The sequence below is a fragment of the Neodiprion lecontei genome, chromosome 1 (assembly GCF_021901455.1).
Source record: "Neodiprion lecontei isolate iyNeoLeco1 chromosome 1, iyNeoLeco1.1, whole genome shotgun sequence".
Taxonomy (NCBI): Eukaryota; Metazoa; Arthropoda; class Insecta; order Hymenoptera; family Diprionidae; genus Neodiprion; species Neodiprion lecontei.
In genome coordinates this window covers 780,318-803,787 of record NC_060260.1, presented here as the reverse complement: position 1 = coordinate 803,787, position 23,470 = coordinate 780,318, and the positions used below count along the sequence as shown (strand labels likewise).

Sequence of the window (23,470 nt, the reverse complement as noted above, 5' to 3'; positions counted from 1 at the left end):
AGTGACTACTAGGCGTCTTTCAAAACCGTTCAAAATTTAACCAAGAATCAATACAAATTAACTTTATTTTTGTAGGGATTTTTAGGGAGCGAAAGCTTTTTTCGTAGAATCGATCTTTCTTCCTTATACTAGTTGACATTTGAAAACTTGTAAACTCGCAGCCAAAATATAGTCTGATTTTTTGACAGTTAAAGAACTACAAAAAATGTACCGTTTGGCCACTGTGAATAATTCTGAACCATTGATCTGATGACTAGCTACCCAACGAGTAAGTTTCTGGATGTAAAACGACGATAAAAAGTAAAAATGGCTTGAGCCAGATCGCGGTGGAGGTAACTGGAGTGTTCAGTGGATTGCGGTACGTGGTCGAACAAAGGGATTAGCATAGTGTGCCACGCAATGCTGACGTTCAGGAAGAAGATAAGCCTTCCAACTTCTCACCCCTAACGCCAGCCTTACGTAGTTGCGAAATATTCGCCGCCCCCAGAAGCATTATTCTGAATTTATCTCGCGTCAGTTATCCTACGGCCAGAAAGAATATGCTTGCAACGGAACAGAAACAAAGCGAGCATTGGTATTTTGTGAAGTACGTGCAATTGGATATGAAGTTTTGTACAACATGTACTTAAAATTGCAGTACTAAATAAAAGATTTGATATCGAGCCTTGTATTCTGATTCCTATTTTCTGCGCAATGGCGTATCCAGAAAATAACTTATTGTTAATCTGTAAAATGTTCTTATCTTGATAATGTAGAGCTATCGTTTCTCAATCCTATTATACAGTTCGCCAGGTATATCTACTCTCTTTTCAGCGAGTCATTGGATACTACGGGGTAAGTTTTACAAATTGACTGTGCAACACAAAGAATGTCGGAACCCTACCGATTCGGGATATAGCGTCAAGTTTCATTCTATCTAATGACCCACGTTCTGACTCACCGCTCTACGCAAGCGTTTGTATTATATCGATATCTAACTTCCCACGTGTTCGGCGACCTGCGAAAGCAATAAGTTCACTAGTTTAGTCGAACGTGGTTCACGGGTCAGAAACGTCAGGCTCTGATAAGCATGTTTTTTTATTAAAAACCAAGAAACTCCTGGCACTTTAATATTTGAAGCCAAAGGATTCATGGCAATATACTCGAAGTTTAGCGTAGAAATGGTTACAGTATTTATGTGAAAATTCTAACGATCGGACGATCGATTCATAAGTTTCACGAAATACTTACTTCTTCTGACAGTTTATAAATTGAGTTTTAAAAAAGTGTGTGTAATTGAAAGTAGAGCAAACCGGCGAGCTATTATCCGATATACATCGTGACTTACGAGTTTCGGAGTGAGAGAAATAAAGCGAAACACGCTTCGATACATACAATACGTCGGTTTGCTGGGGGTAACGTACGATTGGTCAGTCGGGTAGTGTGACGTCGGTCAGAGGGATGGAGGGTTGGGTTTAGCGGGAACGTATCGGCGGGGTTGAATCCGGTGACAAGGGTTAGCGGTCTTTCACATGCCTCGGAACGGCGACCGAGGCGACTGTTCGAATACGAAAATGTCCGACCTGGACTACGGCTGACGGTGATTAGACGCGTGTGCAATTTTATCCTGTCGGGACATTGAAGAAAAAATCTCTCATGACGTGCACCAAGATCAGCACCGGTTCAACCAAAGGAGCCTGAACCCCGTGCCATCGTAACTGATAATCAAAGTGACACAAAAGTGATACTAGTTGCAATAGGCTACTTTTATAAGAGGATTTTTTAATAATAATACTATTGCACAAATTTTATGGTTAAGAAAAATTAGCCTTTTGTCTTACTTTTGTTTTTTATGAATGTATTACACCGAAAAAAGATTAACACTGAAAAAAACTTTGGCAAAGTGATCTGTACCAGCTGGATTGAGATTCTAAATTTTCGACTTCTTAATAAGTTTGAGTTTCCATGTTCGATAATGTCTACGTGTAAGGCTGTTTCTAGTAAATTTCGAATGCTGTTTACAACCGCGCTGCTGATAACGTGAAGTAACTTGTCAGGTAGGACATTATCATTTGAATATCAAATCACAACTTTAACCAACTTTCATGCCATGTGCAACATGATTATTATTATTATTATTATTATTATTGTCATTTTCGTAGACCACTTCTTTGAACTTTGTGTCCAAGGTCGTGAGCTAGCTAGACACCTGAGGCGATATAAAATTCCTAAAACAGACGAGGGATGAGGCGAATTATTCGACAGACGAGCGAACCGCCGACGCTGCCCGGCGCGATAGAAAACATAGCGAAATAACGATGACACGCCATCCCCCGTAGGTTAGATATCCGATCGCCCCACATTTCGCACTATATCGCCCTCGGTGAAAATAATGCTTCTTCGTAAAACGTGAACTTTATCAGCTGCACTCTCAGGGAATTGTTGCTAAAGTTCTACCTCTGGTTTACGGTCGTCTGATACGTGCTCCCCAACTGAAACTTTAGTTGCAGAACTTGCAGAACTACCGACAGCTCTTTCACTTTCAATTATACCTGTGCTTGCTTCGTTCGGCAACCGTATGAACACTCGGTTTTTGACTTGTTGATTTTTCGGAAGCGATTCATCGATCGCTGTTTCACAGATATGTACACAACTAAGCCGGTGATTGAACACGCTGATTAAACAACCGCAGCTCAGAGTGTCTAGCTGGCGATTCGCGGTCGCGTAAATGAACAACCGTGCAAGCAAGTAGTCGTATTTACGTCAATCAAAGGATTTGCGTTTCATTATTAAAACTCGGCTGAGGCGTATGATTGAAGAAATAATGAAAGATTATATTGTTACGATTGTTGCGTCGATCGATTTTACCTGCTAAGAAATTCAATTGAGTAGCCAGAGCCATTTAAGTAATTGGAAAATTTGCGAGGCTCGTAATTGAAGTCTGTAGGCAAAAGGCGAGGCGACGATTTGCATCCGTCTGCGAGAATCCGAGGAAAATAATCACGCTGACGTAGGAAAGCAGGGGCGTTAAAATAAGATGGTTTAAAGTGTACTGATCAATATAGGGCTAAACATTTGACCTGTTTCTTAGCTGACTTACAACTCGTAACTAACGCCCGAACAGTCACGCACTGCTTACCCTGGCTCACCGTCACTCCTGCAGTTCTGCCTCTAGTGACGGATTCAATTTTTACTCGTTTTATATTCTTTGCCACAACTTTTGAACGAACAATAATCGAGCAGCAAACTCTGTGTTCGTCATCTAGTCGATCGACATACGATCGCGAAGAGAATTCTGATGCTATGGCGGTTACCAAACATCTATTGAGCGAGCAGAACTGGACTTGTTACTAAAGATGTCAAAAGTCGAGGTTAATTACCTTGTCCTGAATAAATTACACGGCGTGTTCGAGTAAAATGTTGGTATCTGTGAAACCTCCTATGTCAAGTTCGATGACGTACGTATAAGGTCGTGCCGGCTCGTCATCGCCTAGAATATTGGATGGATATTTCGGCACCAAGAACTTTTCGGCCTCTTCGTTTATTCTTTCGAGTCACCTGGGCACAATGGGCTCAGTCGTGGGTCTGGGAAGACCTTAGATCTAGGCAGACGAGTATAGGTAGCTTTTGATCTCTAGGTGAAGGCCGACCAATCGATGCTTCGATTTGGTTGACCGAGTTTACTACAAAACGACCCCCCACAATTATAAGTGGTTTTAAGACAGAAAATCATCAACTCAAGGCTGCGGGCTGAATTATCGAAAATTGTCATTTCATACTGAAGTAACGTTGAATCTAGCCAAAAAGTATTCTTGTCTTCTTTTCGATAAACATTTTATGCCCTCAAGTCACGGACGTGGAGGTATGAGGATTTTGTTTAAGTTTGATGTACTGTTTATACATTCTCAACCAAAAGTGAGTCTCGTCGATAGTATTGAATACTTTGTGAGAAGATGAAAATCGGAAAAAAATCGACCACAGTAAAGGCGATAAGAAAATTAAATTTGAAGAATACTTGAAAAATTGGATAAACAAAACATTGTTTAACAAATTTTCAGGGAATCTGTTTTTTTACATGTGAAATGAAATTCGTTGATTTTTCTGAATAAATTATTATTATTATTCAAACTTGATTTTCTCATCGTCTTTATTGTGGTTGATTTCTTTAAGATTCTTATCTTATCATAAAGTATTCAATATTGTCGACGAGTCTCACTTTTGGTTGAGAATGAATAACCGGTACATCGTTAAGCTATATTTCACACAACTTTTGCCACCGCTCAATGAATTTTCAAGAACGAATTTTGTCTAGTTACAAATTTAGTTACGTTGTAGAATCGCCTTCAGGCTGCGTACTAAAGAGGTTCAATCTCATGCCAACAACTACAAGTTAATGTTACCGTGTTTCGCTATGATAACACAGTAAACTGCACACGTAGCAAAAATTTAAATGACGCAGGTCTGGTGAATAAGATCGAATGACTCATGAATAAATTTCCGTTCTTTCGCTACTGATGAGGAAACAAAGTGCCAAATCACCTACCCAAATTACTGTGATTATTATACATTAATTTACATTCTGACTTTGCCTTGGAAACAAAGAAAATCTAAAATAAAGTGTCGTAATCAATCTACACACCCTAATTCATTCCCTGGCTGAAGTCACAGTCCTTCATAAATTAATACAAGCGATAGGTGTATAAATGATAAGATGGACGTCAGCTGGCTCGGCAACGGTCGATATTTTTTGGAGCGAGGAGCGCTAAAATAAGGATTGATTACCACCGGACAGTCCAACAGCCTTGACATCATTTAGTCGGTGTATTGACGGACCTACGTAGCAATGTTTGTATTTTCTGATTAGATTTAGATGATATTACAGGTATACACGTAGGTACGTAAGCGTAATTGCGTGCATAAAATTTCACTAACCCCATACGCCCTGCGAGTCTGCGACATGATCAACTAATCTAGATCACCAAAATAGATATTGAAACGCCGAAAATCCGACGGCATTAGGATCCATTTGAATTAACCGACACGTGCCAGTGAAGCGTTTGCAGTTTTTAATCAATCGAGCACGAGCAGCTTGACCACGGTGAGCTAATCCGGGTTGGAACGCGTCGCGAATTGTATCATCAATAATTTCTGCCAGGCAGACTGGATTAATCAATAATTCCAAGAGTTCAATAATCCATAAAAACATCACCGGTAATAGACGTATAGGTAGGATTCGTAGAACGATTAGATATAGCGCCGAGTGTAATTGCCATTGTGCACGAGGATTACGTACGAATTCAGCAAGTATTTGACCTGTGACCTATGACCTGTAACCCGAAAAATCGTCTCGAAATGACCAGCAAGGGAGAAACGGAATATCACGCAAACACCCAAGGCGGGCAGCCGAAACGAATAAATTATTCGCACGAGCCGAAACCGGAAACGGTCGTAAGATAGGCGGCTAGAGCTGTGAGCTGAAAGTTCAGTAACCTCGAGAACCGCGGAGCGGTGCTTACGTCGTATAAAGATTCGGAGAAATAAAAGAGGACCGTTAATTAGGCATGAGAATTGATCTGCTGAGGTCAACTCAACCACTCGTCAAATTCAAGCATTGTTGCCTTCTCGTCACGCGATGCCGCGTACCAAGAAAAAGAATCTGATTATTTTTGCAGGACTTAACCGTACTTGAAATCGAAGTAATACTCGTACAAGAGAACTATCGAGGACTTGATATTTTGAAACAAGTTCAGAGAATTACAGCTCACGGTTGTTTCCAGGATGCCTTTGGCAAAAGGATGGCTAAACGCATGGATTTATTTCGGATGCATTTGGGGATTGGCAGCGGGCTCGCGTCCGCAATTTGATACTTCCACTAATATGGGTCTGGTGCTCGTCCCGGCCGACGCAGAAGTCGACTCCGTGATATTCAGACTTCGGGCAACTGATCAGGATGCAGATTTTCCACTCGTATTCGACATAACGGGTCAGTGCGAGTCTGCGTTATGTCAATTGATTGCCATTATTGGATGATCGTCAATGAGGAAATCTAGTAATCGAATAATACGATACCTACTCTAGCCGTAGTCCAGCCAATCGTTCGGATCGACAACCTGCCTTGTACTCTGTACAACAAAGTGTGCCAGGCCAATGTGATCCTGACACGGCGGCTCGTCCCTGGACGTCTCCATGATTTTGCGGTTCGGGTTAAGGACTCGAAGGGTGATTCGAACTCGATGCAGGCCACGATCTCTGTCACCAATGCGTCGACACCCCGAGACATGATCTTTCCACATGTGCCATCCATTATAATGGTCCCTGAGGTGAGCTCATCCGACGTTATAACATCGACGTGATAACACCTTAAAACCTGTCACTGATTTTTTATCGTCAGGACACCAAACCCGGCAAGGAGTTGGATTATCTACTCGTGCGTGCGAACCCGTGGCAGGGAAAACCGGTGTACATCGAGTTGTGGGTTAGTATTGTTGTTGGTATTACTGAGAAATGATCGATGATAATAGGCTTAACAATGGGTTCATAACGAATTCACCTATTCAGCAACCCAAGGAACTTTTCACCATACGGCAACGACAAACGCCGACTCAGACTCGAGGGGTTATAACGTTAATAGGAGAACTCGACTTTGAAACCCAGTCAATGTACACACTGACCATGTACGCGACGGTGAGTAGCGTCTTCTATTTTTTCTTGACCTATGTTTAGACTTGTCTATGATAGTGAAGATCATTTGCTGTCTAGGATCCTTACACAGAGCCTGGAAAAGACACGAGAAATATCGCAGGTGTCCACGTGGTTGTGATTGTTCAGGATGTCCAGGACGTACCTCCTGTCTTCACAATCGCTCCCCCCTTGACCAGGGTGAACAATTCCGTGAAGCCTGTTAGTAGAATACATAATTTAAGTCGGCTGTGATATCGAGGGACGAATTAATTATTAAGATTTACTTTCTGAAGGGGGATGTCATTTTGCGGGTCCATGCCGAGGATGGTGACAAGGGTACGCCTCGTGAGGTCACGTATGGTTTGGTCTCGGACGAAAACCCCTTAACACCGTTCTTTAACATTTCCGAATGGACTGGTGAGTTTATTCCCGGTTTTTTAATTCATTTACCCTTTCGATCCTTAAACTGACAGCGAGTAAACACTTTGGAAGACTAGTGACAATGAGTTGCCGGACCTGGACTTCACAAGGCAAATTTACCCTTCGATCTCAAATAGAAAACGGTTTTGATTGAAAAACTCAGTTTAAAGTGTTTGCAGGGTGATTTAGAATTTATTATATTTCCGTAGCTCGATGTTCCCGGTTGAATAGTCGTTCATTGCCGGCGAGGCAAGAGATCGATAAGAATTTCCTATAAAGAATAACGTGTACAGCTACAGGGAGGAGATTACATGCCTATATCACGTGATCTAGATTTTACCTCTACACGTACAAACTTGAATAAATTAAAGCTTATCCACCATCGCTAACAAAATAAGTATGTAATAGCTGTACACAGACATCTTGATTCTATAGGCTAATCACGAATGGTTTTGGCCGTTATACAGTTTCTCGCTAAAAAAATTCGCGCCAGATTTAGTCGCATGTTTCAACGACCTTAGCTTTCCTTACGCATTGCGTGTCGCTTTCGTCGTAAAGATTACGTCGAAAATAAATTACCCCTTGATCGAAAAAAGAGATTTACTTTTCTGGCGCTCAACTCACGCTGAGCTTAATTCGCTGCCAAGTTTGTATCACCCCTCGACATTGACGTCAAACGAGCCCAGAGAAAAAAGCTTTCTCTGCGGAAACTAAAACCAATCCGGGTGCAAATTAGTTATACCGTTCTATTACTATCAAAAATCCAGCCGATAGCTTAAAAATCACGAGTTTCAGAAGAAAACCTGATTCTAGCTGTAGGGGTTAGGCAAATGAGTTCGAGGAAGGAGTCGCAACGTTATTGACCGAAGTATGAGGTCAGTCTTCGCCTCGTCCTAAGTTTCGCGATGTTATCGAGACGGCAAATACGCACGCGACCGGCTACGCGGGCTTGCGGCTCACTGGCTATTATACAGTGGAATATAAAACAGACCGCAGCTTCATAATAATATATTCTGTACGCGTATGATAATGAGGCAGGGCTGGGAGAGTGTAAAGCAGCTCCAAGGGTTCAAGCTCCTGTAATAAAAACTGCGAGTTCGTTAAGAATCGTGTCAAGTTTTCACTGCTCGAAACAGAAGGCTCGTAAAATTAGCTGGATCGTAATCATGTACGACGAGCAATTATTGCCCAGCTGAAGTCTCTGCCTAGTAACGAAGATTATCCAACCGTATCGCACGTAATGCTTTACAGGAGAAATCACGTTGGCCCGACCCTTGGATGAGCTTACTCAAATTACGCACGTAGGGGCGCCAATTTTACTGACGGTGGTAGCTGAGGAGGTGCGTCGTTTAAGAGACGAACCCCCGGCGCAAGCGACTGTAGTAGAACTTGGTCTGCTCCTTGGAGAGCCGGGGAATAGCCCTCCCTACTTCGAGAGTGACAGGTGAGATAATAACAGTGAGCCATGAACCATGATATAATATGTAACGGAGATTTCAATTCGTCGAATCGTCAGCTACATGGCGTGGATGGACGAGAATGCTCCGCCTGGTACAACCGTGATGTTCGACAAACCTTACTTGACTACCGTGCGAGACGAGGACATCGGGAAAACGGGCGTATTCGCCTTGAAGCTTGGAAAGAACAACGGGACTTTTGAAGTGACGCCGACGGTGGCCGAAAGAGTGGCCGATTTCGTGGTGACAGTGCGCGACAATGCTCTGATAGACTTTGAAGCCCGAAAGACGCTCGAATTCATGGTGAGTACGGAAGAGAACCCGACAGCACCACCGAGGTCGACACTAACGTTTCGAATAACCTTACAGATAATCGCTCAGGAAGTTGGACCTGCGACAAACCTCTCGACGTCGGTACCGGTCATCGTGTTCCTGAGGGATGTTAACGACAACCCTCCGGAGTTTGAAAAAGACATATACGAGGTCACGTTGATTGAGAACGTCTCACCGAAGATGAGAGTTGTCCAGGTATAGAGCCGACTGCTTGACGAAAGAAAATTCTCCGCAATACTCGTGCGCCGATTAATTTCTAGCCTGATCGCAGGTGCACGCTACTGACAAAGACACTGGACTGTCGGGTAGCGTGCGGTACACTGGGATTATTGGACCTGGTAATGAGACCTTGACTATGGACTCGGAGACCGGGTTGATTGTCGTGGCCGATGGTTCACCGGGACTGGATCGCGAGGTGACGGCGAGTTTGCGGTTATTTGTAGAAGCTCGTGACGAGAATGGTAGGGGTCTTTCAAGCGCTGTGCCATTGATTGTCAACCTGCTCGACGTTAACGACAACGCTCCGATATTCGATAAACCGATCTATGAGTTCATCCTGAACTCGGATCAGACCAATTTCACCAGCCCAGCATTCATCAGGGTGATTTTTAACAGGGTTCCTGGTTCATTTGAGATTGTCATGGTCATACAATATTTTAAAAATGATTTTATCGTTTTTAGGCAGTCGACGCTGACGCTGAGCCTCCGAACAACGAGGTTCGGTACGAGCTGATGCATGGAAATTACGGAAACAAATTTCGTCTGAACGAAGTAACCGGCGAATTAACACTCCGAGAACCGCTGACCAAATCAAGGCGAAGGCGGAACAATGATTTCGTTACCTTTGCAACGAAATTCAAAAGCAATCTGCTGCAGACGTTAAATATGTTCCAAAAAATTGGCGGTTCTACAGAGAAACCGTTGAGGATATGGAAAAACCGTAAAAAACGAGCGGCTGAAGATGTGGTGTACACTTTAACTGTTAGAGCCTACGACTTGGGTGGGTTTCTGCAGGCTCAGGCGATTCATCTTTAAAATAGATAAGACCTGACAACTGCGATTGATTTTAGGGGTTCCGCACCTCTCGAGTACGGCAAAGGTGTATATTATCAATGCAGCGCCGATGGGCGCGCTCACGCTCATGTTGGTGGTTCCAGCGAAGGATCTTGACCCAATGCACACGGCGGAAATTTTAACAGCCATCACCGGCGGACGCGTAACCATCCAAGATATACGGCCTTACGATCAGCCCGGACGGCCGAATAACGGAATAGCTCAAGAAGAGAAGATGTCAGTATTCTTGAAATGGAATCCAAAATACACGTCAAGCACAGGAGTTAAGTTTACTGTGGAATATTGTTTAGCAAACGATTTTCTTTTCCAGGAGTATAGTTGTGGCGCGGGTCGAGCCAACTATGTCCGGTACATTTCTCGTGGATATAGAAAAAATTCACAAAAGCTTGGTTGCCAACGGCATGAATATTGTACCTGTTATCGACTCGAAGACGGATTCGTCCAAGATAGATTTTACTCCCCCTGTTGTTGGGAGTTCCGTTACAAACCCAATTGGGAACTCCGTTGGAAACTCAGCTGGAAACATTGGAGGAACAGTTAGCGGTGCGCCCAACAGAAATAATGGAATTAATGGTGGTACAGTTCAGGGAAATGCCGCTAGCAATGGCAGTGGCAGGGGGAGTGAAAACACTATTGGTGGCATCGGTGAAGGTAGCACTAATAGCGGAAAAGGGGGTGAAAATACTGTTGTTGGAACGGGTGGAGGTAGCACTGTTAACGGCAAAGGGGGTGAAAATACTGTTGTTGGCATAGGTGGAGGTAGCACTGGTAGCGGCAAAGGGGGTGAAAATACTGTTGTTGGAACGGGTGGAGGTAGCACTGGTGACGGCAAAGGGGGTGAAAATACTGTTGTTGGCATAGGTGGAGGTAGCACTGGTAGCGGCAAAGGGGGTGAAAATACTGTTGTTGGAACGGGTGGAGGTAGCACTGGTGACGGCAAAGGGGGTGAAAATACTGTTATTGGCGTGAGTGGGGGTAGCACTGGTAGCGGCAAGGGGGGTGAAAGTACTGTTGTTGGAACGGGTGGAGGTAGCACTGGCAGCGGCAAAGGGGGTGAAAATCCTGTTGTTGGAATGGGTGGAGGCAGCACTGGTAGCGGCAAAGGAGGTGATAATACTCTTGGCGGTGTGGGTGGAAGTAGTACTGGTAGCGGCAAAAGGGGTGAAAATACTATGGATGGCATCGGTGGAAGTAACGCTGGTAATACTGGAGAAGGTACAATTGGAAAAACTTCATTAGGAACGTATGAAAGTTCGGGTGGAAAATCGAATATCAACATAGTTAATAAAACGACATTGGCTTCAGAGAATGAGTATGTGAGTATGTGAGACACTGCAGTCCTAGATAGTAGATTCCTAGTAATGACAATTATTTACATGCTTGCAAGAATTTTTTCCGCCCAGATAATGAAGTACGATTATCGATATTTTAGATTGTATATAAAGCAGAAAATAAACTACTGCTTTGGCTTCTAATTCTTTTGGGGCTGCTCATGTTGCTAGCGTTGTTGGGTCTGATTCTTTGCTGCATATGCCCAGGATGTCCATTTTACATGGCACCAAGAAAGAGACGGGTACATTCGTTAGAGACTGTGAATTACGTTGAAGGAAGACCGAAGCGCCACCTTCGTAGGAAGCAGGAGAACGTCGTTAAAGGTAATTCTAGAGTCAAAATAAAATTTCGAAGCAAGCATGAGCCATTTTTTAGAGAACCACGAACACCGCTGAATCGCTGATCGCAATAACGAGCCATTGTTCCCACGTTGAATTAAAGATTAACTAATATCTGTTTTTGCACATTTCCAGCTGAATGGTCTGAAAAAAAGCAGGCCTGGAGCGCCGACCCAATGCGGCATAACTGGCAATTCAACCGGCGCAACATGAAGAACCGGGGAATCGCCTCACTGCCGGGAGACGTGGCTGAGGCGAGGACACTACAGGGTGTATCAAAGGCACCTTCCCTCCGGCTGAGAGACGGTCCTCCATCCTGGAGGGTTCAAGATATGACCCAAAAGCGTCAAGACGAGCGTCTTTACGTCGAAGACGTAGAGGCAGGGCAAACGTATGATATAGGGGACCTAGATTCGCTGCGAAGACACGAAATGGAGCGAGGTTCAGACGTTCTACGCCGCAGTTACCACCCGGCGGATGAGACACTGCAATTTCCTCGCGAACAGCAATTTTATAGAGATGGTAACGCGGAGGTCCTTCGTCTAATAACCAGAGGTCACGAAAAGGATAACGACGTATCACCGCAAGCCCAACGGCCGATTACTCTGGTTCTAGATCAACAGGTACTTGGCTATCGAAGTGACGGTAAAGACATTCTCCTCCGTCGGTTCATGGAAGATCAGAGGATACGACAACATCAGGATATTAATGGAAGTGTGCAAGAGATCTCTGTAGAAGGTTTAGAGTCCAGTCAACAGGGTAGCGGGCAGTTTCTCCAGAAACACGAAGTTCTTTTGGTACCCAACAATTTGGAACCCGATCGAAGGCAGTATATGGGAGAAAAATCACCAAGTGTTCAATGTCTAATACTCGATCACGGTGATCTTGAAGCTGAAGAAGAATTGAAGGTGCGAAAGCAGCAGATAGAAACTAAAGAGGCAGAGCTACAACAACAGAGAAAGGCAGCTGCAGCGATGCTCGTCGAAACCGCAGTTGCCAAAGCTACTGAAAACGCTGAGCAGCATGGATCCTTCCTGAATATTCCAACCTACGCCTCCCAACATGCCGAGTTGGCTAAACAGAATGCATTACTGACGCAGCTGGTGATGGACAGAGATGCAAGAAGCCTCAGGGTTTCGGGGCTAGACGCTAGTAATTATTTAGAGACTCAGAGTCTGCCGGGTCAAGTGGCAATTGCGACTCAGACTGACCGTACGGCAGCGACGCAGACCGATCCATTTACTCAGGTTCGAAGTAGAAGTGATAACGATGAGTCCGACGACGATGTTCAGTCACGGAGAAAATCAAAGTCCAAGAAGCGCTTTGGCAGCGAACTTAGGAGATCACGAAGCCTCTTAATGAGGTCACCGATCCAGGAAGAAGCTCGATCCAGTTCTGATACAAGGACAAATTTGTTGCGCCGCAAGGCTAAAGATACACGAGAAGGCAGAAGAGCAGTCCTGGAGCCAGAAGTACTTCGGGAGATATCGGATTCTCTTGACGAACATACCAGCACGCCGTCACTGGAAGAAAGACTAGTTGAAAATACAGAATCACAAGAAATGAAAAACGTAGATTATAAAAGCGAAGACCGTGCTGATGTAAATGGACAAGAATTTAGCGAAATTCCAACGCAATCGTCACCAGATGCCGTCAAGAACAAGTATCACGAACGTTCGCATGCAAATGCAGCTGTCGAAGACACGTCAAAGGCACATAAGCTGGAAATAAGCAAGACCAAAAAGCAACCCAGTCCTACTAAGTCCAAGATCAAGTTACCAAAGACTGAGATAAAGTCTGTCAGTTCGAAGAAGAGTGACAAAAAAGAAAGCGATACGACGTCAAGTACCAAAAGCATATCTAAAAGTAAATCCACGGAGTCGCAGAGCAGTAGCGGTGGAATGGAAAAAAATAAGAAAGAAAATGTGGATAAAAAAAAATCTCAAAGCAAGTCGGGTCCAAAGCCAGTAATGGTCAAAACAACGTCTGAAAAGTCTATCAGGAAGAATAAAACACGCGAACCAGAGGTCGTCCCTATCGCCAAGAAGCGAACATTGCTAAGGCAAATAAAGGCGAAGAAAATGAGTACAGAGAGTTCTGAAGTTGAGGAACCTCCTGATAGATCGCGGCACGCGAGTTTAAAGACTAAAAAATCGAAGCATGATTCAACAAAAGCTAAAGGGATGAATGTGCTGTCTGATGAACCAACATCACGAAGTTCAGAAACTGACCTAGGTCAATTACCTTCGCAACATCAACAATCCGATTCTTCTTCAAGCACTGCAACGACTGAACAAGATACTATAGCGGGCGAAAAAAAAACCTCGATCAGTTCTAAGGTGAAAGAAATGAAACAACGTGGCCAAAAAAATAAAATCGTTGAAGACTCGCAGGCTCAACAAGCTCAGCCCGAGTCAAAACCGAGGCAAGAAGTGGGAAAGGATCTCGGTTCCCCGAAAACAAGAAAAAAATTGACGCCTGGCGCGGTTCAAATAACGGAGAAGGTTTCCGATCCACATCAAATGACTGGTAAAGAACATTCTAACAAACCAAACAGCTTGAACTCAAAATTGGATTCTGATACTGTAAAATTCGGTGCAGTTTCAATAGAGACTCAACTGGAACCAACCGCTTACGACGCAGGCAAGGTGGGCGAAGGATCTCAAAGTGAATCTGGAAAGTTGAGGCCAACACTGATTTCCGAGGCATTAAAATCTGACGATAAAAAGATAATCAAAACAGAACCAGCGGAACCCTCGGCCGATGAGGGTTCGAAGACTATCGACAAGATTTTAGACAAATCCAAAGAAACTGAGGTTAAAGTTTCAAAATCTGAAGTAAATACTATCATAGAAAAACCGCTTGAGCCGAGCAGTGGAAAGTTACCAGAAAGCGATGAAAAAATTTCAGATCATTTAAGAGAAGCTGTGCCGATTATCGTTGCAAATAATTCAAAAATTGACAAAATTTCGTCACCCACAGGAAAAGAGTTCGAGCCAAGTACTACGAAACCTCAAGAAGTTGCTCACAAGACTTCAGTGAAACCTGACAACGAGAGACCTGATATATTAGAATCGACCGTAACTATTGCACCAGTAGAAAAACAATCCGATACAAGTATCAAAGATTCACTCATGACTAATGAAGATTCTGAGAAAATGACTACACATGTTTCACCAAAATCAGACTCTGAAGCTGCAGAAGCTGATATCAACACTCTCTCTAACGAGAAACCCAAATCAGTTACACAGGAAATGATAAAAATGTTTTTGGAGTCCGAAGCTGTGCACACCGCACGTGATTTAAGACAGAGTTTTATGAAAACAGAAGACAACTCGGTGTCGAGCTCAGGGAAAAGTCTGAACCCAGATATTAATGATGCTCTTGTAGTCGAGCTGTCCCAGGAGGCAAGGACCCAGCAGGATACGCCAGGCCATGCAAATTCAGCTGAGGAGACAAAAGGCAAAGGAGAAATTAGGCCAAGTGAGGCCTCTAAATCATCAGCACCTCAAATCCAGGAGAAAAATGGCGATGCAAAATCTAATTTAGTAGATTCCACCACACTTGCCGTTACTCCAAGCTCCAGTCAAATAAAAAATATTGAAGATGTAAATAAAACGACTCATGAAAATCCTGAAAAAGCGCTAAACGAAACTTCTTCGTCAAGTAACACGAACATCTCGCCACCTGACATCACACGCAGTGAAACAAAGCGTCCGGATATCACTCGACCAGAAATTGACTCACCTCAAATGGAAGAAAAGAGTGGATTAGCAAATAGAGATAAAAATGAGCACGAAAAGCTCGAGTCTGCAGATATCATAAATAAGACCTCAACTGCAGGCCTAGTGGGAAACATTGAAAGTTCGAAAACAGTCAAAGTACTTTTGCCAACAGATAAGTCAAATGATAAAAGTGGGAATGAATTGATCGCGATAAAGGAGAAGGAAAAAGAGATAGAAGTAGATCAGCACAGCTTGCCGACAGTATCTGATACCAAAGATAATGATACGAAGTCACCGAAGCAAAAGATTGCCCAAGTTTCTAACGCGATCGATATTCCGACCAGAGAATCTCCTTCGTTTTATGTCCTATCGGGTACGTCATCTCCAGAAGAACGTGATTCCAACCAAGAAATACATGGTAAAGAAATTGCGTCTGATCAATCTTCAACTGAAAAAACTGCAGCTGTACCGGTGCTAAGTATTTCTGAGTTGCCTACTGCCACCGAGAAGCGACAAAAAGCCAATGTTGAACCTAGAAAAATGCAGGGACAGCCTCTAGATGCAGCAAAGATGCAACCCGAGGATTGGTACAAACAATTACAAATCGGTGAAATATCTAGCGATTTTCCCGAGGTTACGGAACCGTATCAAACACCTCGTCATCGAACCAAAAGTAGAGACGGAAATGGAGAAGAACCTGGGAGCGTGGGAATTCCAGCAATAACGGCGCAGCTGCTGGACGAAGAAAATAATATTACTCAGGCTGAACACGCGACACGATCAACTGACAAATATCCGGACGCAAAAAAAAAAGAAACTAAAATTCAGCTGAAGGACGAAAAACCTAGTGCCTTCACAACTGAGATTCAAGACGACGAATTAACGCCAAGGTTAATTGCAGAAGAGGCGATCCGCAGCGGACTTGAAGAGCTTATCGCAAGTTCCGGTACCTTGAAAATGGAAAAACAAAGCTCAAAGCAACCGTCGTCTAAAACATCTCCAAAAAACGAACGAGCCGAGACGTCGAAGCGGAAGTCGACCAAAAACGCAGGCCAAACTCCGTCGAGCGTAGAGACTAAAAAATCAGTCAAGGAAAGACCGGAGAAGGGTTCTCAACCGATAAAGAAGACCGCCGAAACTCAGGAGACTTCGAAGGTAGGTAGACCGAAGACTGAGCCTAAAGGTGGGAGTTTGCTTGAAGGGGACACGCAACTGCAGGTGAGACCTCGTACTCAGCGGGGAAAGCCAAGCGATCCTCGTCAAGACCCGACGTTCCAACGCTCGAAGCCGCAGGAGAGACCAGGAGGTGGTCAGGTGAGACGAAACGCGGATGAAACGGAGCCCGAGGAATCGGCCCAATCGAAGCCAGCAGAGACAAAGACGGGTCACATGTCGAGGTATAAGCAGAAGCGAGAGGAGATGGAACGGAGAAGAAAGGAGCTGAAAGAGGCCGCCGAGGAAGAGCAGAGGCCTCGCTGGCAGCGGAAGCCGCAACGTGCGCCAGTCAAGGAAGCCCCGAGGATCAAGGACGTACCTCAGGAGGCCAAGACCCCGGAAGGTGCGACGCCGAGGAGCCGGCGGAAGATCAAGCCTCTGGCGAACGCGGAGTCTGAGCAACTCAGGGCGATGGTTAAGGAGGGGCGAAAGCTCCGAAAAGCCGAGGGGGGCGACAGCGACGATCCCCCGGTTGAAATATTCGCAACCGAACCGCCTCGGCGAACGTCTCCGAGCCATCGACCTTCGCGTCAGCAATCCAGCTACAAGTACGAAAAAGTACAACCCCCGTTTTACCTACATCCACCGCCGGTTCCGCATCCCTCCCCGCAAATTTCGCCGCTCCACGGGGCTCCGGACTCAAAGCGACCCGACGACGACCTCGATTCGGGAATCGCGGTTTCTTTGCAGGGGGGTACGAAGCTGCGGCATCAACAGCTCTTGGAGAAGAAGAGCGTCTTCGATATCGCGTATAGCGAGGCAGCGCCGTCTCAGCTCAGAACAGACAGCACTACACCGCCGTCGTGAATGTAATGAAAGGATATTGCAAGCGAGTGCGTGGTCGTTACGATGTCTCATCGTAATAGAAATGGAAATTTTACGGAAGATTTGAAACAGAAGTAAGGTCTACCCGTGCTGTGAAATCTGGACGAGGATTCGAAGAAGGGAACATTTTTCAAAGTGAATTTTTATACGGATCTCGTTTGTCGTAATACTCTTATAATCATATAATAGCAATGACAACTCACTGTCGGAAGAATAGTATATAAGATATTTTTATTCCCTAATATACCTGTCGTCTAGTAAAAAATCAGTTCTGTCGATATTGACTATATATATATATATATATATATACACAGATTTTCGGAAATTGTACGTACGTAAATTATAAGTACAAAAAAGGACGTCATGCAGAAGTGAAAACGGCTCGATAATTTCTTGATCGAAAGTACATATAGGCATGGGTGTTATTTAAATGACCAATTTTGTACATGACGTATAGCAAATCGTTTTCTAGTATAACGAATATTTAATGATCCCTGTAAATAAAAATGAATAAAATCACAATTATACGTTTTATTCTACTGTCTTCAACAAAATATCACCCGTCCCGTCGAATCGTGTGAATGAAATTCTACGCAATTTCGCAACAATTTATTATCTCGGTTAAACCGGCGACGGTCGAATAACTTGCGCCCACATCCTGCTCTTCTGTTACAAAAATATCGCTGCCTCTGACCTTACCCACTACAGCTTGGCTGCAGCGTACATACAGCGGCCGTTCTTACCCGACTCGACACGTCACGAGTTGGCAACAGCATCGACAATTGCGTAAGTATGAGATATCGGTAGCTGGAAACATTCGCGTCGAAGAAACTGGTTCGACATTATTCAAACCTCGATGAGTTATCTTTTGATTTGCATTACTTAAATGATCTGCCTGGACGAGTGTGGTAATTATAATATTCGAAATAATCGAGAAGCCTCATTGTCCGACGTACTGGAAAGATTATCGGTAATCAGTTTATGATTATTGTTTTTGTATTGCAGTTTAGCAAGATAAGCAGGTACGTTGCACATTTTGACGTCGAAACTTTGCGCAAGATAATTCAAGCGGCGATATTTTGTGACCTTGCAAGAGTCAAACCTATCATGCCCGTTGGATCGAGAGGCTCGTGATGTAACGGCTTACGATTAATCAAACAGTAGCGAAAGTTTCATCCTACACCGACAGTATACCGCGAAGCAAGCTTCTCGCGGTTCTGCAACTCTGTTAGAAAAATATCATCGGCCCCGACCTTACCTACGGCAATCGCGTCCCAGACTCGATAAGTTATTAACATTACCTCATCATCGGCTGAAATGCACGTCTCACTCTTATTGTCAGTAAAAATAATAATTACCGCCTCGAGTTTGGCGGAATGTTATCTATCGACTGCAGTTTGACACGCCGGGATCGTCGATGTTGCGTCACAGGTTTGAAAAGTAAGATAATACCGAGTGCATTGCAAATTAAGAAACGATTTTGGACTTGAAAGAATTGTGCAGGAAAAAATAAGGGAGCCCTTGAGACGTTTTCTAGGCAGTTTCACGGCTCCGCTGTGGTTTACTACACTTTATTTCCGGCAGGTAATCCTGCGGCTTAAACCGCAAGACAGCGGTGTTAAAGTAGAGAGAGATTGTACGATTATATGACCGCCGAGTAGGTCAAGCAGTGAAAACGTTCAGCGTCTAGCTAGACCGCGAAGGCCGACCAGCACCGACCAGCTCCCCGTTAGTTGTGCTCGCCTGGTTCCGATACTGTTTGCTTGTCGCATTTCCTTCTGGCGTTGACGCCACTATCTCGGGCTGCCGCAAGCCCAGACGGATGACGTATGCTGAACTGACGATGGAAGATCGACGGCCGTCCGCCAATATTTATTACATCATCGCGTTTCGCGATAAACGTCCCTCGGAGTTAAAACAGGTCGCGTGTTGTAGGTCAAACAATACGATAACACAGTTGGTTTCAGGTTCTAAATTTGTAACGATTCAATATTAACAAGTTCAATTGTTCGTAATCAGACCGCTTGGCATAAAAATTGTTATTTCAACTATTTGTTTCTTGTGCAAAGGGTGGTTTTAGGCGTTAGAATAACCGAGTATTCCAACGCCTGACATAATAAGTTTTGATAATTTGTCACTGCGGTGATCAATAATCGATAGTTACGATATTCTTAGTGTGAAAATTTATTCTCTATTTCCAAGATCAAATAACAGGAGAAAAAAGGGCGTAGTCTGTTATTCAATGAAATGCATTCAAAGAGTGGAATAATTATCAATTATCTAATTTCAATCCTATGTTGATCGACGATGCGAATCGTATACCCTGCGCTGGTGATTTCCCCGAAAAAATTTTTATGCGTTCGGTAACGACGCGTCTGCTTTGGCTTGGGTTCCGAAGGAGAGCAAAGCCGAAGCTCGTCGAAGAGCGAAATTATCCGATGACGAGCCCCCAGGCGAAACTACGTCGTCACCCGATTACGCGAGGGGCTGACGTCGCGCGTGACGCTCATAATGCAACTAACCTACCGTAAGCAGAAACACAATGGTGCATCAAACATAACCGAAGACCGGTAAATCTTTGTAACAGGAATTCATGTCCGTTGTGCTAGTCGCTCCTGCTTCTCCCGAGTATCGAAATCGCGCGACAGCGTCCTCCGTGTGTGCGTCGAGCTTGGCGGCGATCACGGTCTATCTGCAGCTGTGCGCGAGACGGAGAAGGTGATAGCATGCGTTGCCGACGTTCGCGAGAAGGATGGAAGTCGATCGTTGCATTCGATATTCCTTCTCTTTACCCTGAGAAGTTCAAACAAAAGCGCGAAATGCCGTCAGAATGACTGATCGATGTTAACGAGAACGAAAAAGCTCGGACAGGTTCATCACCGTTTGAATAATTGATGCGCTGCCTACACATTTCGAAAGGATTGGGTGTATGTACATAGACGAGTTCCATCAAGCTAATGGTCCAATTTATGCTCAAAGGGCTTGGGATCAAAGCAAGACTGAGAGAGAGAGAGAGAGAATTAAGCTCCATTCTTTTCGATGATGACGCAACGTCGCGATCCTCGACGACGACGGTTGGCTGCTTGCCTGGTACCAGCGGACCTCGACGGATGGCCGCCGCTTTGTACGGATCCCTCGGGACCCGGCAGCAGATAAGTATACAGACGTAGGTAAATTATTCCGCCTGGTCGGCAGGTGTTTCATGCGAGTATCCATTAATCCCGTTGGGCAATTCATTAGTAGACATCAAAGGATCTTCAGAGAGGTAATTACATCGAATTGGTAGACCCCTACTATCGATCAGATTAAAGTAACGAAACTTTTTTTCCTGATATTCAGATTGCATATCGAACTTCATTTAACGATTGATTGATGTGAAATTTGATTCTCCATCGTCTCGTCTTTTTTCATGATTGCAACTCACCAATCTGTCCTTGTCACGTCGCGAAAAGGTCTCTGAATCAGCGAATTCAACTCCCCATACTTTCCCTCGGGTGAAATTGATGGTGGCTACCTTTTTAGCGACATGGCTCCTGGGTAGGCGACGCCTGACTTCGTGCGATTTCCCTCTTCGCAATCCTCTTCGTCCTCTTCCGTTTTCGGTAGAGGTTCAGGGGCGGGAGTCTTTGCGGTATGAAAGTTAATATCCCGGAGAGAACCACCTCTAGCACAAATTGAAACGGGTTGACGAATGATATTCGGCGAAACGCTGTAGGTATGACGTATGCATGAACATGTATGAAAACTTTCCGTAACCGCTTGATGGATAGAAGAACCCGAATCTGTATCATCTTTTGCGACTGTGGGGACTATACCGATGCTATAGAATTAGTAAGGCGAATGACGTGATGAATTGAAGCTATTCCGTTGATGTCTAATCATACTTATTTAGTGTACGTTATAGGTGAACTGCTGCGATTGCCTTCAGTTATGGCAATAAACAACGAAGTTCGAGCGGCTGTACGCCCGTACGTATGCATATTATTTTAAGTTTGAAAAGGCGCGAATAAACAACGCGTGAATGTTAATTGTTGTTAATAAAGCGGCGTGCATGTTGCTGCGGAAGCGGAAAACAGCGCTGCGAAGAGGCGGCTCCAGGCGGCTCACCTGGGGGTCTCCCCCTGCGTTCCCTCCGCAGCGAGATCGACACTCTTTCACTCCTGGCGAAATTCTTGGCTTCTAAACTCGCGGGCGGGTCTCCGTTGCCGAATAGCGGTTTCGAAATCTCACTCTCGCGATAGACACCGCTGAGCGATAAAGATAGTGATCTAAGTACAGAGTGAGAGAAAGAGAAAACGTTCGCAAGCGTCGAGCTGAACAATAAAAATATGCAAAGTACAATGTACCGGATTCACTTAGGTACCACAATAATGAAAAGTATCCAACTCCGTCTGATTCGCGTAATTTTCGGTCCCTAACAACGCTGAGCTTGCGATCTTCGTGTATCGCGTACAACACATGCGTCGGCACCTGCATGTTGACAGTGAGCTTTTTTCTAAATACTAATTGAAAAGCTTCGTCTTTGAAAGACTTGCATTTGATGATAGGGCATTTTTTACAACATGGCGTACAAAAAATCGTGTTCAAATTTTGAAAAGTATCCAGTTCTACCGCTTAGCTGTTTTAATTGGTAATCGGTGGCTTGCAGTTTCAGTTTACATAGTGTTGTTGAACGAACAAGTCTGATACAAACTGGCCAAATTCTATTCTTCATCATTTGAAAAAAGTCACGTAATTTGATTTCCAACTGTCTATAATGGTGCTTTACTTGTCCAACTTGCTATTATATTCATACGGTTTTTCTCGGCGTTTATTGTTTTCACATCGGATAATCTGATTTTTCTATTAATCGTCTTAATTAATGATACTCCGAAAGATTCGAAGTCTCGACTAATCAGACCGCGTAACCGTAATAGTGGATCGATGGCCGGGAGAGGAGGAGAGGAAAATCTTCAAAGTGAGATGGGAGGATAGAACAGGTGCTCATTGCGGTTGGTCCATGAATGCCTCCTCACTTCGTGCAACGGAGAACCTCTGATATTGCTATACCGGACGTGAAGGAAAGACGGACCCAAGGAATACGACTATAAGAGACGTGCTTGGTTTATAATGAGGTATACCGTTTGCGGAGGCTCCATGTTCAGTGCCACGGACCGCGGGGCAAGTTAGCCCGCTTTAAGAACCATCAATCACTGCCGAATTTTGGCAACGCTTTGGACAACGTCGGCTTCAGGGCACCATCAGCCACGTGGAGTTCGTTCGTTGTTCGCTGCGCGGGATGACGCAAAATGCTGGCTTAGGAGGAGGAGAGAGGAAGAGGAGGGCAACGTTCGATACTCCCGAAAATCGAGTCCCCCACCAACATGGCGGATGGCTGGATCCGGCTATTCCTTACTCCTTAGCCGCGAGCTACAGGGAGCGAGGCTACCGGTGCAGCTGCACGTTAGTCGAAGAAACTGCTCGCTGACCCCTTATCTGCAGTATATACTTATTTTTCATTTATTTTTCCGCAGCAGAATGATTGTGGATCTCTGATTATTCAACGTGTACCTAGGTTCTCATGTCCATTAAATTGGCTAGGAAAAATACGCGCAAGTTTTTTAAACACGATTGAATGTCATTCGGTTCGGATTCGGTTCACTATCAAGTTGGGAAATTGCAATCCTAGTTAGCACCCACGTCAGCTGCACATTTCTGCATCGTACATGCACGCGTACTTGTTTGAAAATTCCCTAGCAAATTGATAACAGAAGCTAATTGACGATCTGCCCTTTGATTAAAGCATTCCCGTACCGCGAATACCATTCCATTTCGCTGATTCTAACATCCCGAGAGAAACTTTTACAAAGCGCGAATTGATCTGTATAATTAAATCCACTTTGTTGACGATGTGCGTTCGGAATGTGAACATAAATGCTCAGGCGAAAGAATAATGAAAGCGGCCTAGAAACTGACCCGGCAATTGCAACAACACAGTCCGATCTAAATATACTAATAAATGGCACTTGGTATTTTCTCGTTACTAATTGAACAGTTGCCATGAGTCAAAGTTGCAACGTGAACACGGTCTAATTACAGAGTACGTGTTTCG

General features: G+C 44.4%; 1 protein-coding gene across 1 annotated transcript; it reads left to right on the top strand.

Annotated features, from left to right (window-relative positions):
- The first annotated feature begins 1,914 nt into the window (after nt 1–1,914).
- LOC124294153 lies at nt 1,915–17,890 on the top strand. The gene is made up of 16 exons (XM_046738308.1): nt 1,915–2,036; nt 5,757–5,962; nt 6,058–6,299; nt 6,371–6,454; nt 6,538–6,663; nt 6,739–6,879; nt 6,954–7,077; nt 8,332–8,524; nt 8,597–8,840; nt 8,907–9,065; nt 9,142–9,471; nt 9,552–9,870; nt 9,941–10,160; nt 10,255–11,260; nt 11,377–11,599; nt 11,750–17,890. Exons 2-16 carry the CDS (start codon nt 5,758–5,760, stop codon nt 17,359–17,361), a joined length of 9,228 nt encoding a protein of 3,075 aa, XP_046594264.1. The 5' UTR covers nt 1,915–2,036; nt 5,757; the 3' UTR covers nt 17,362–17,890.
- The last annotated feature ends 5,580 nt before the right edge of the window (nt 17,891–23,470 follow it).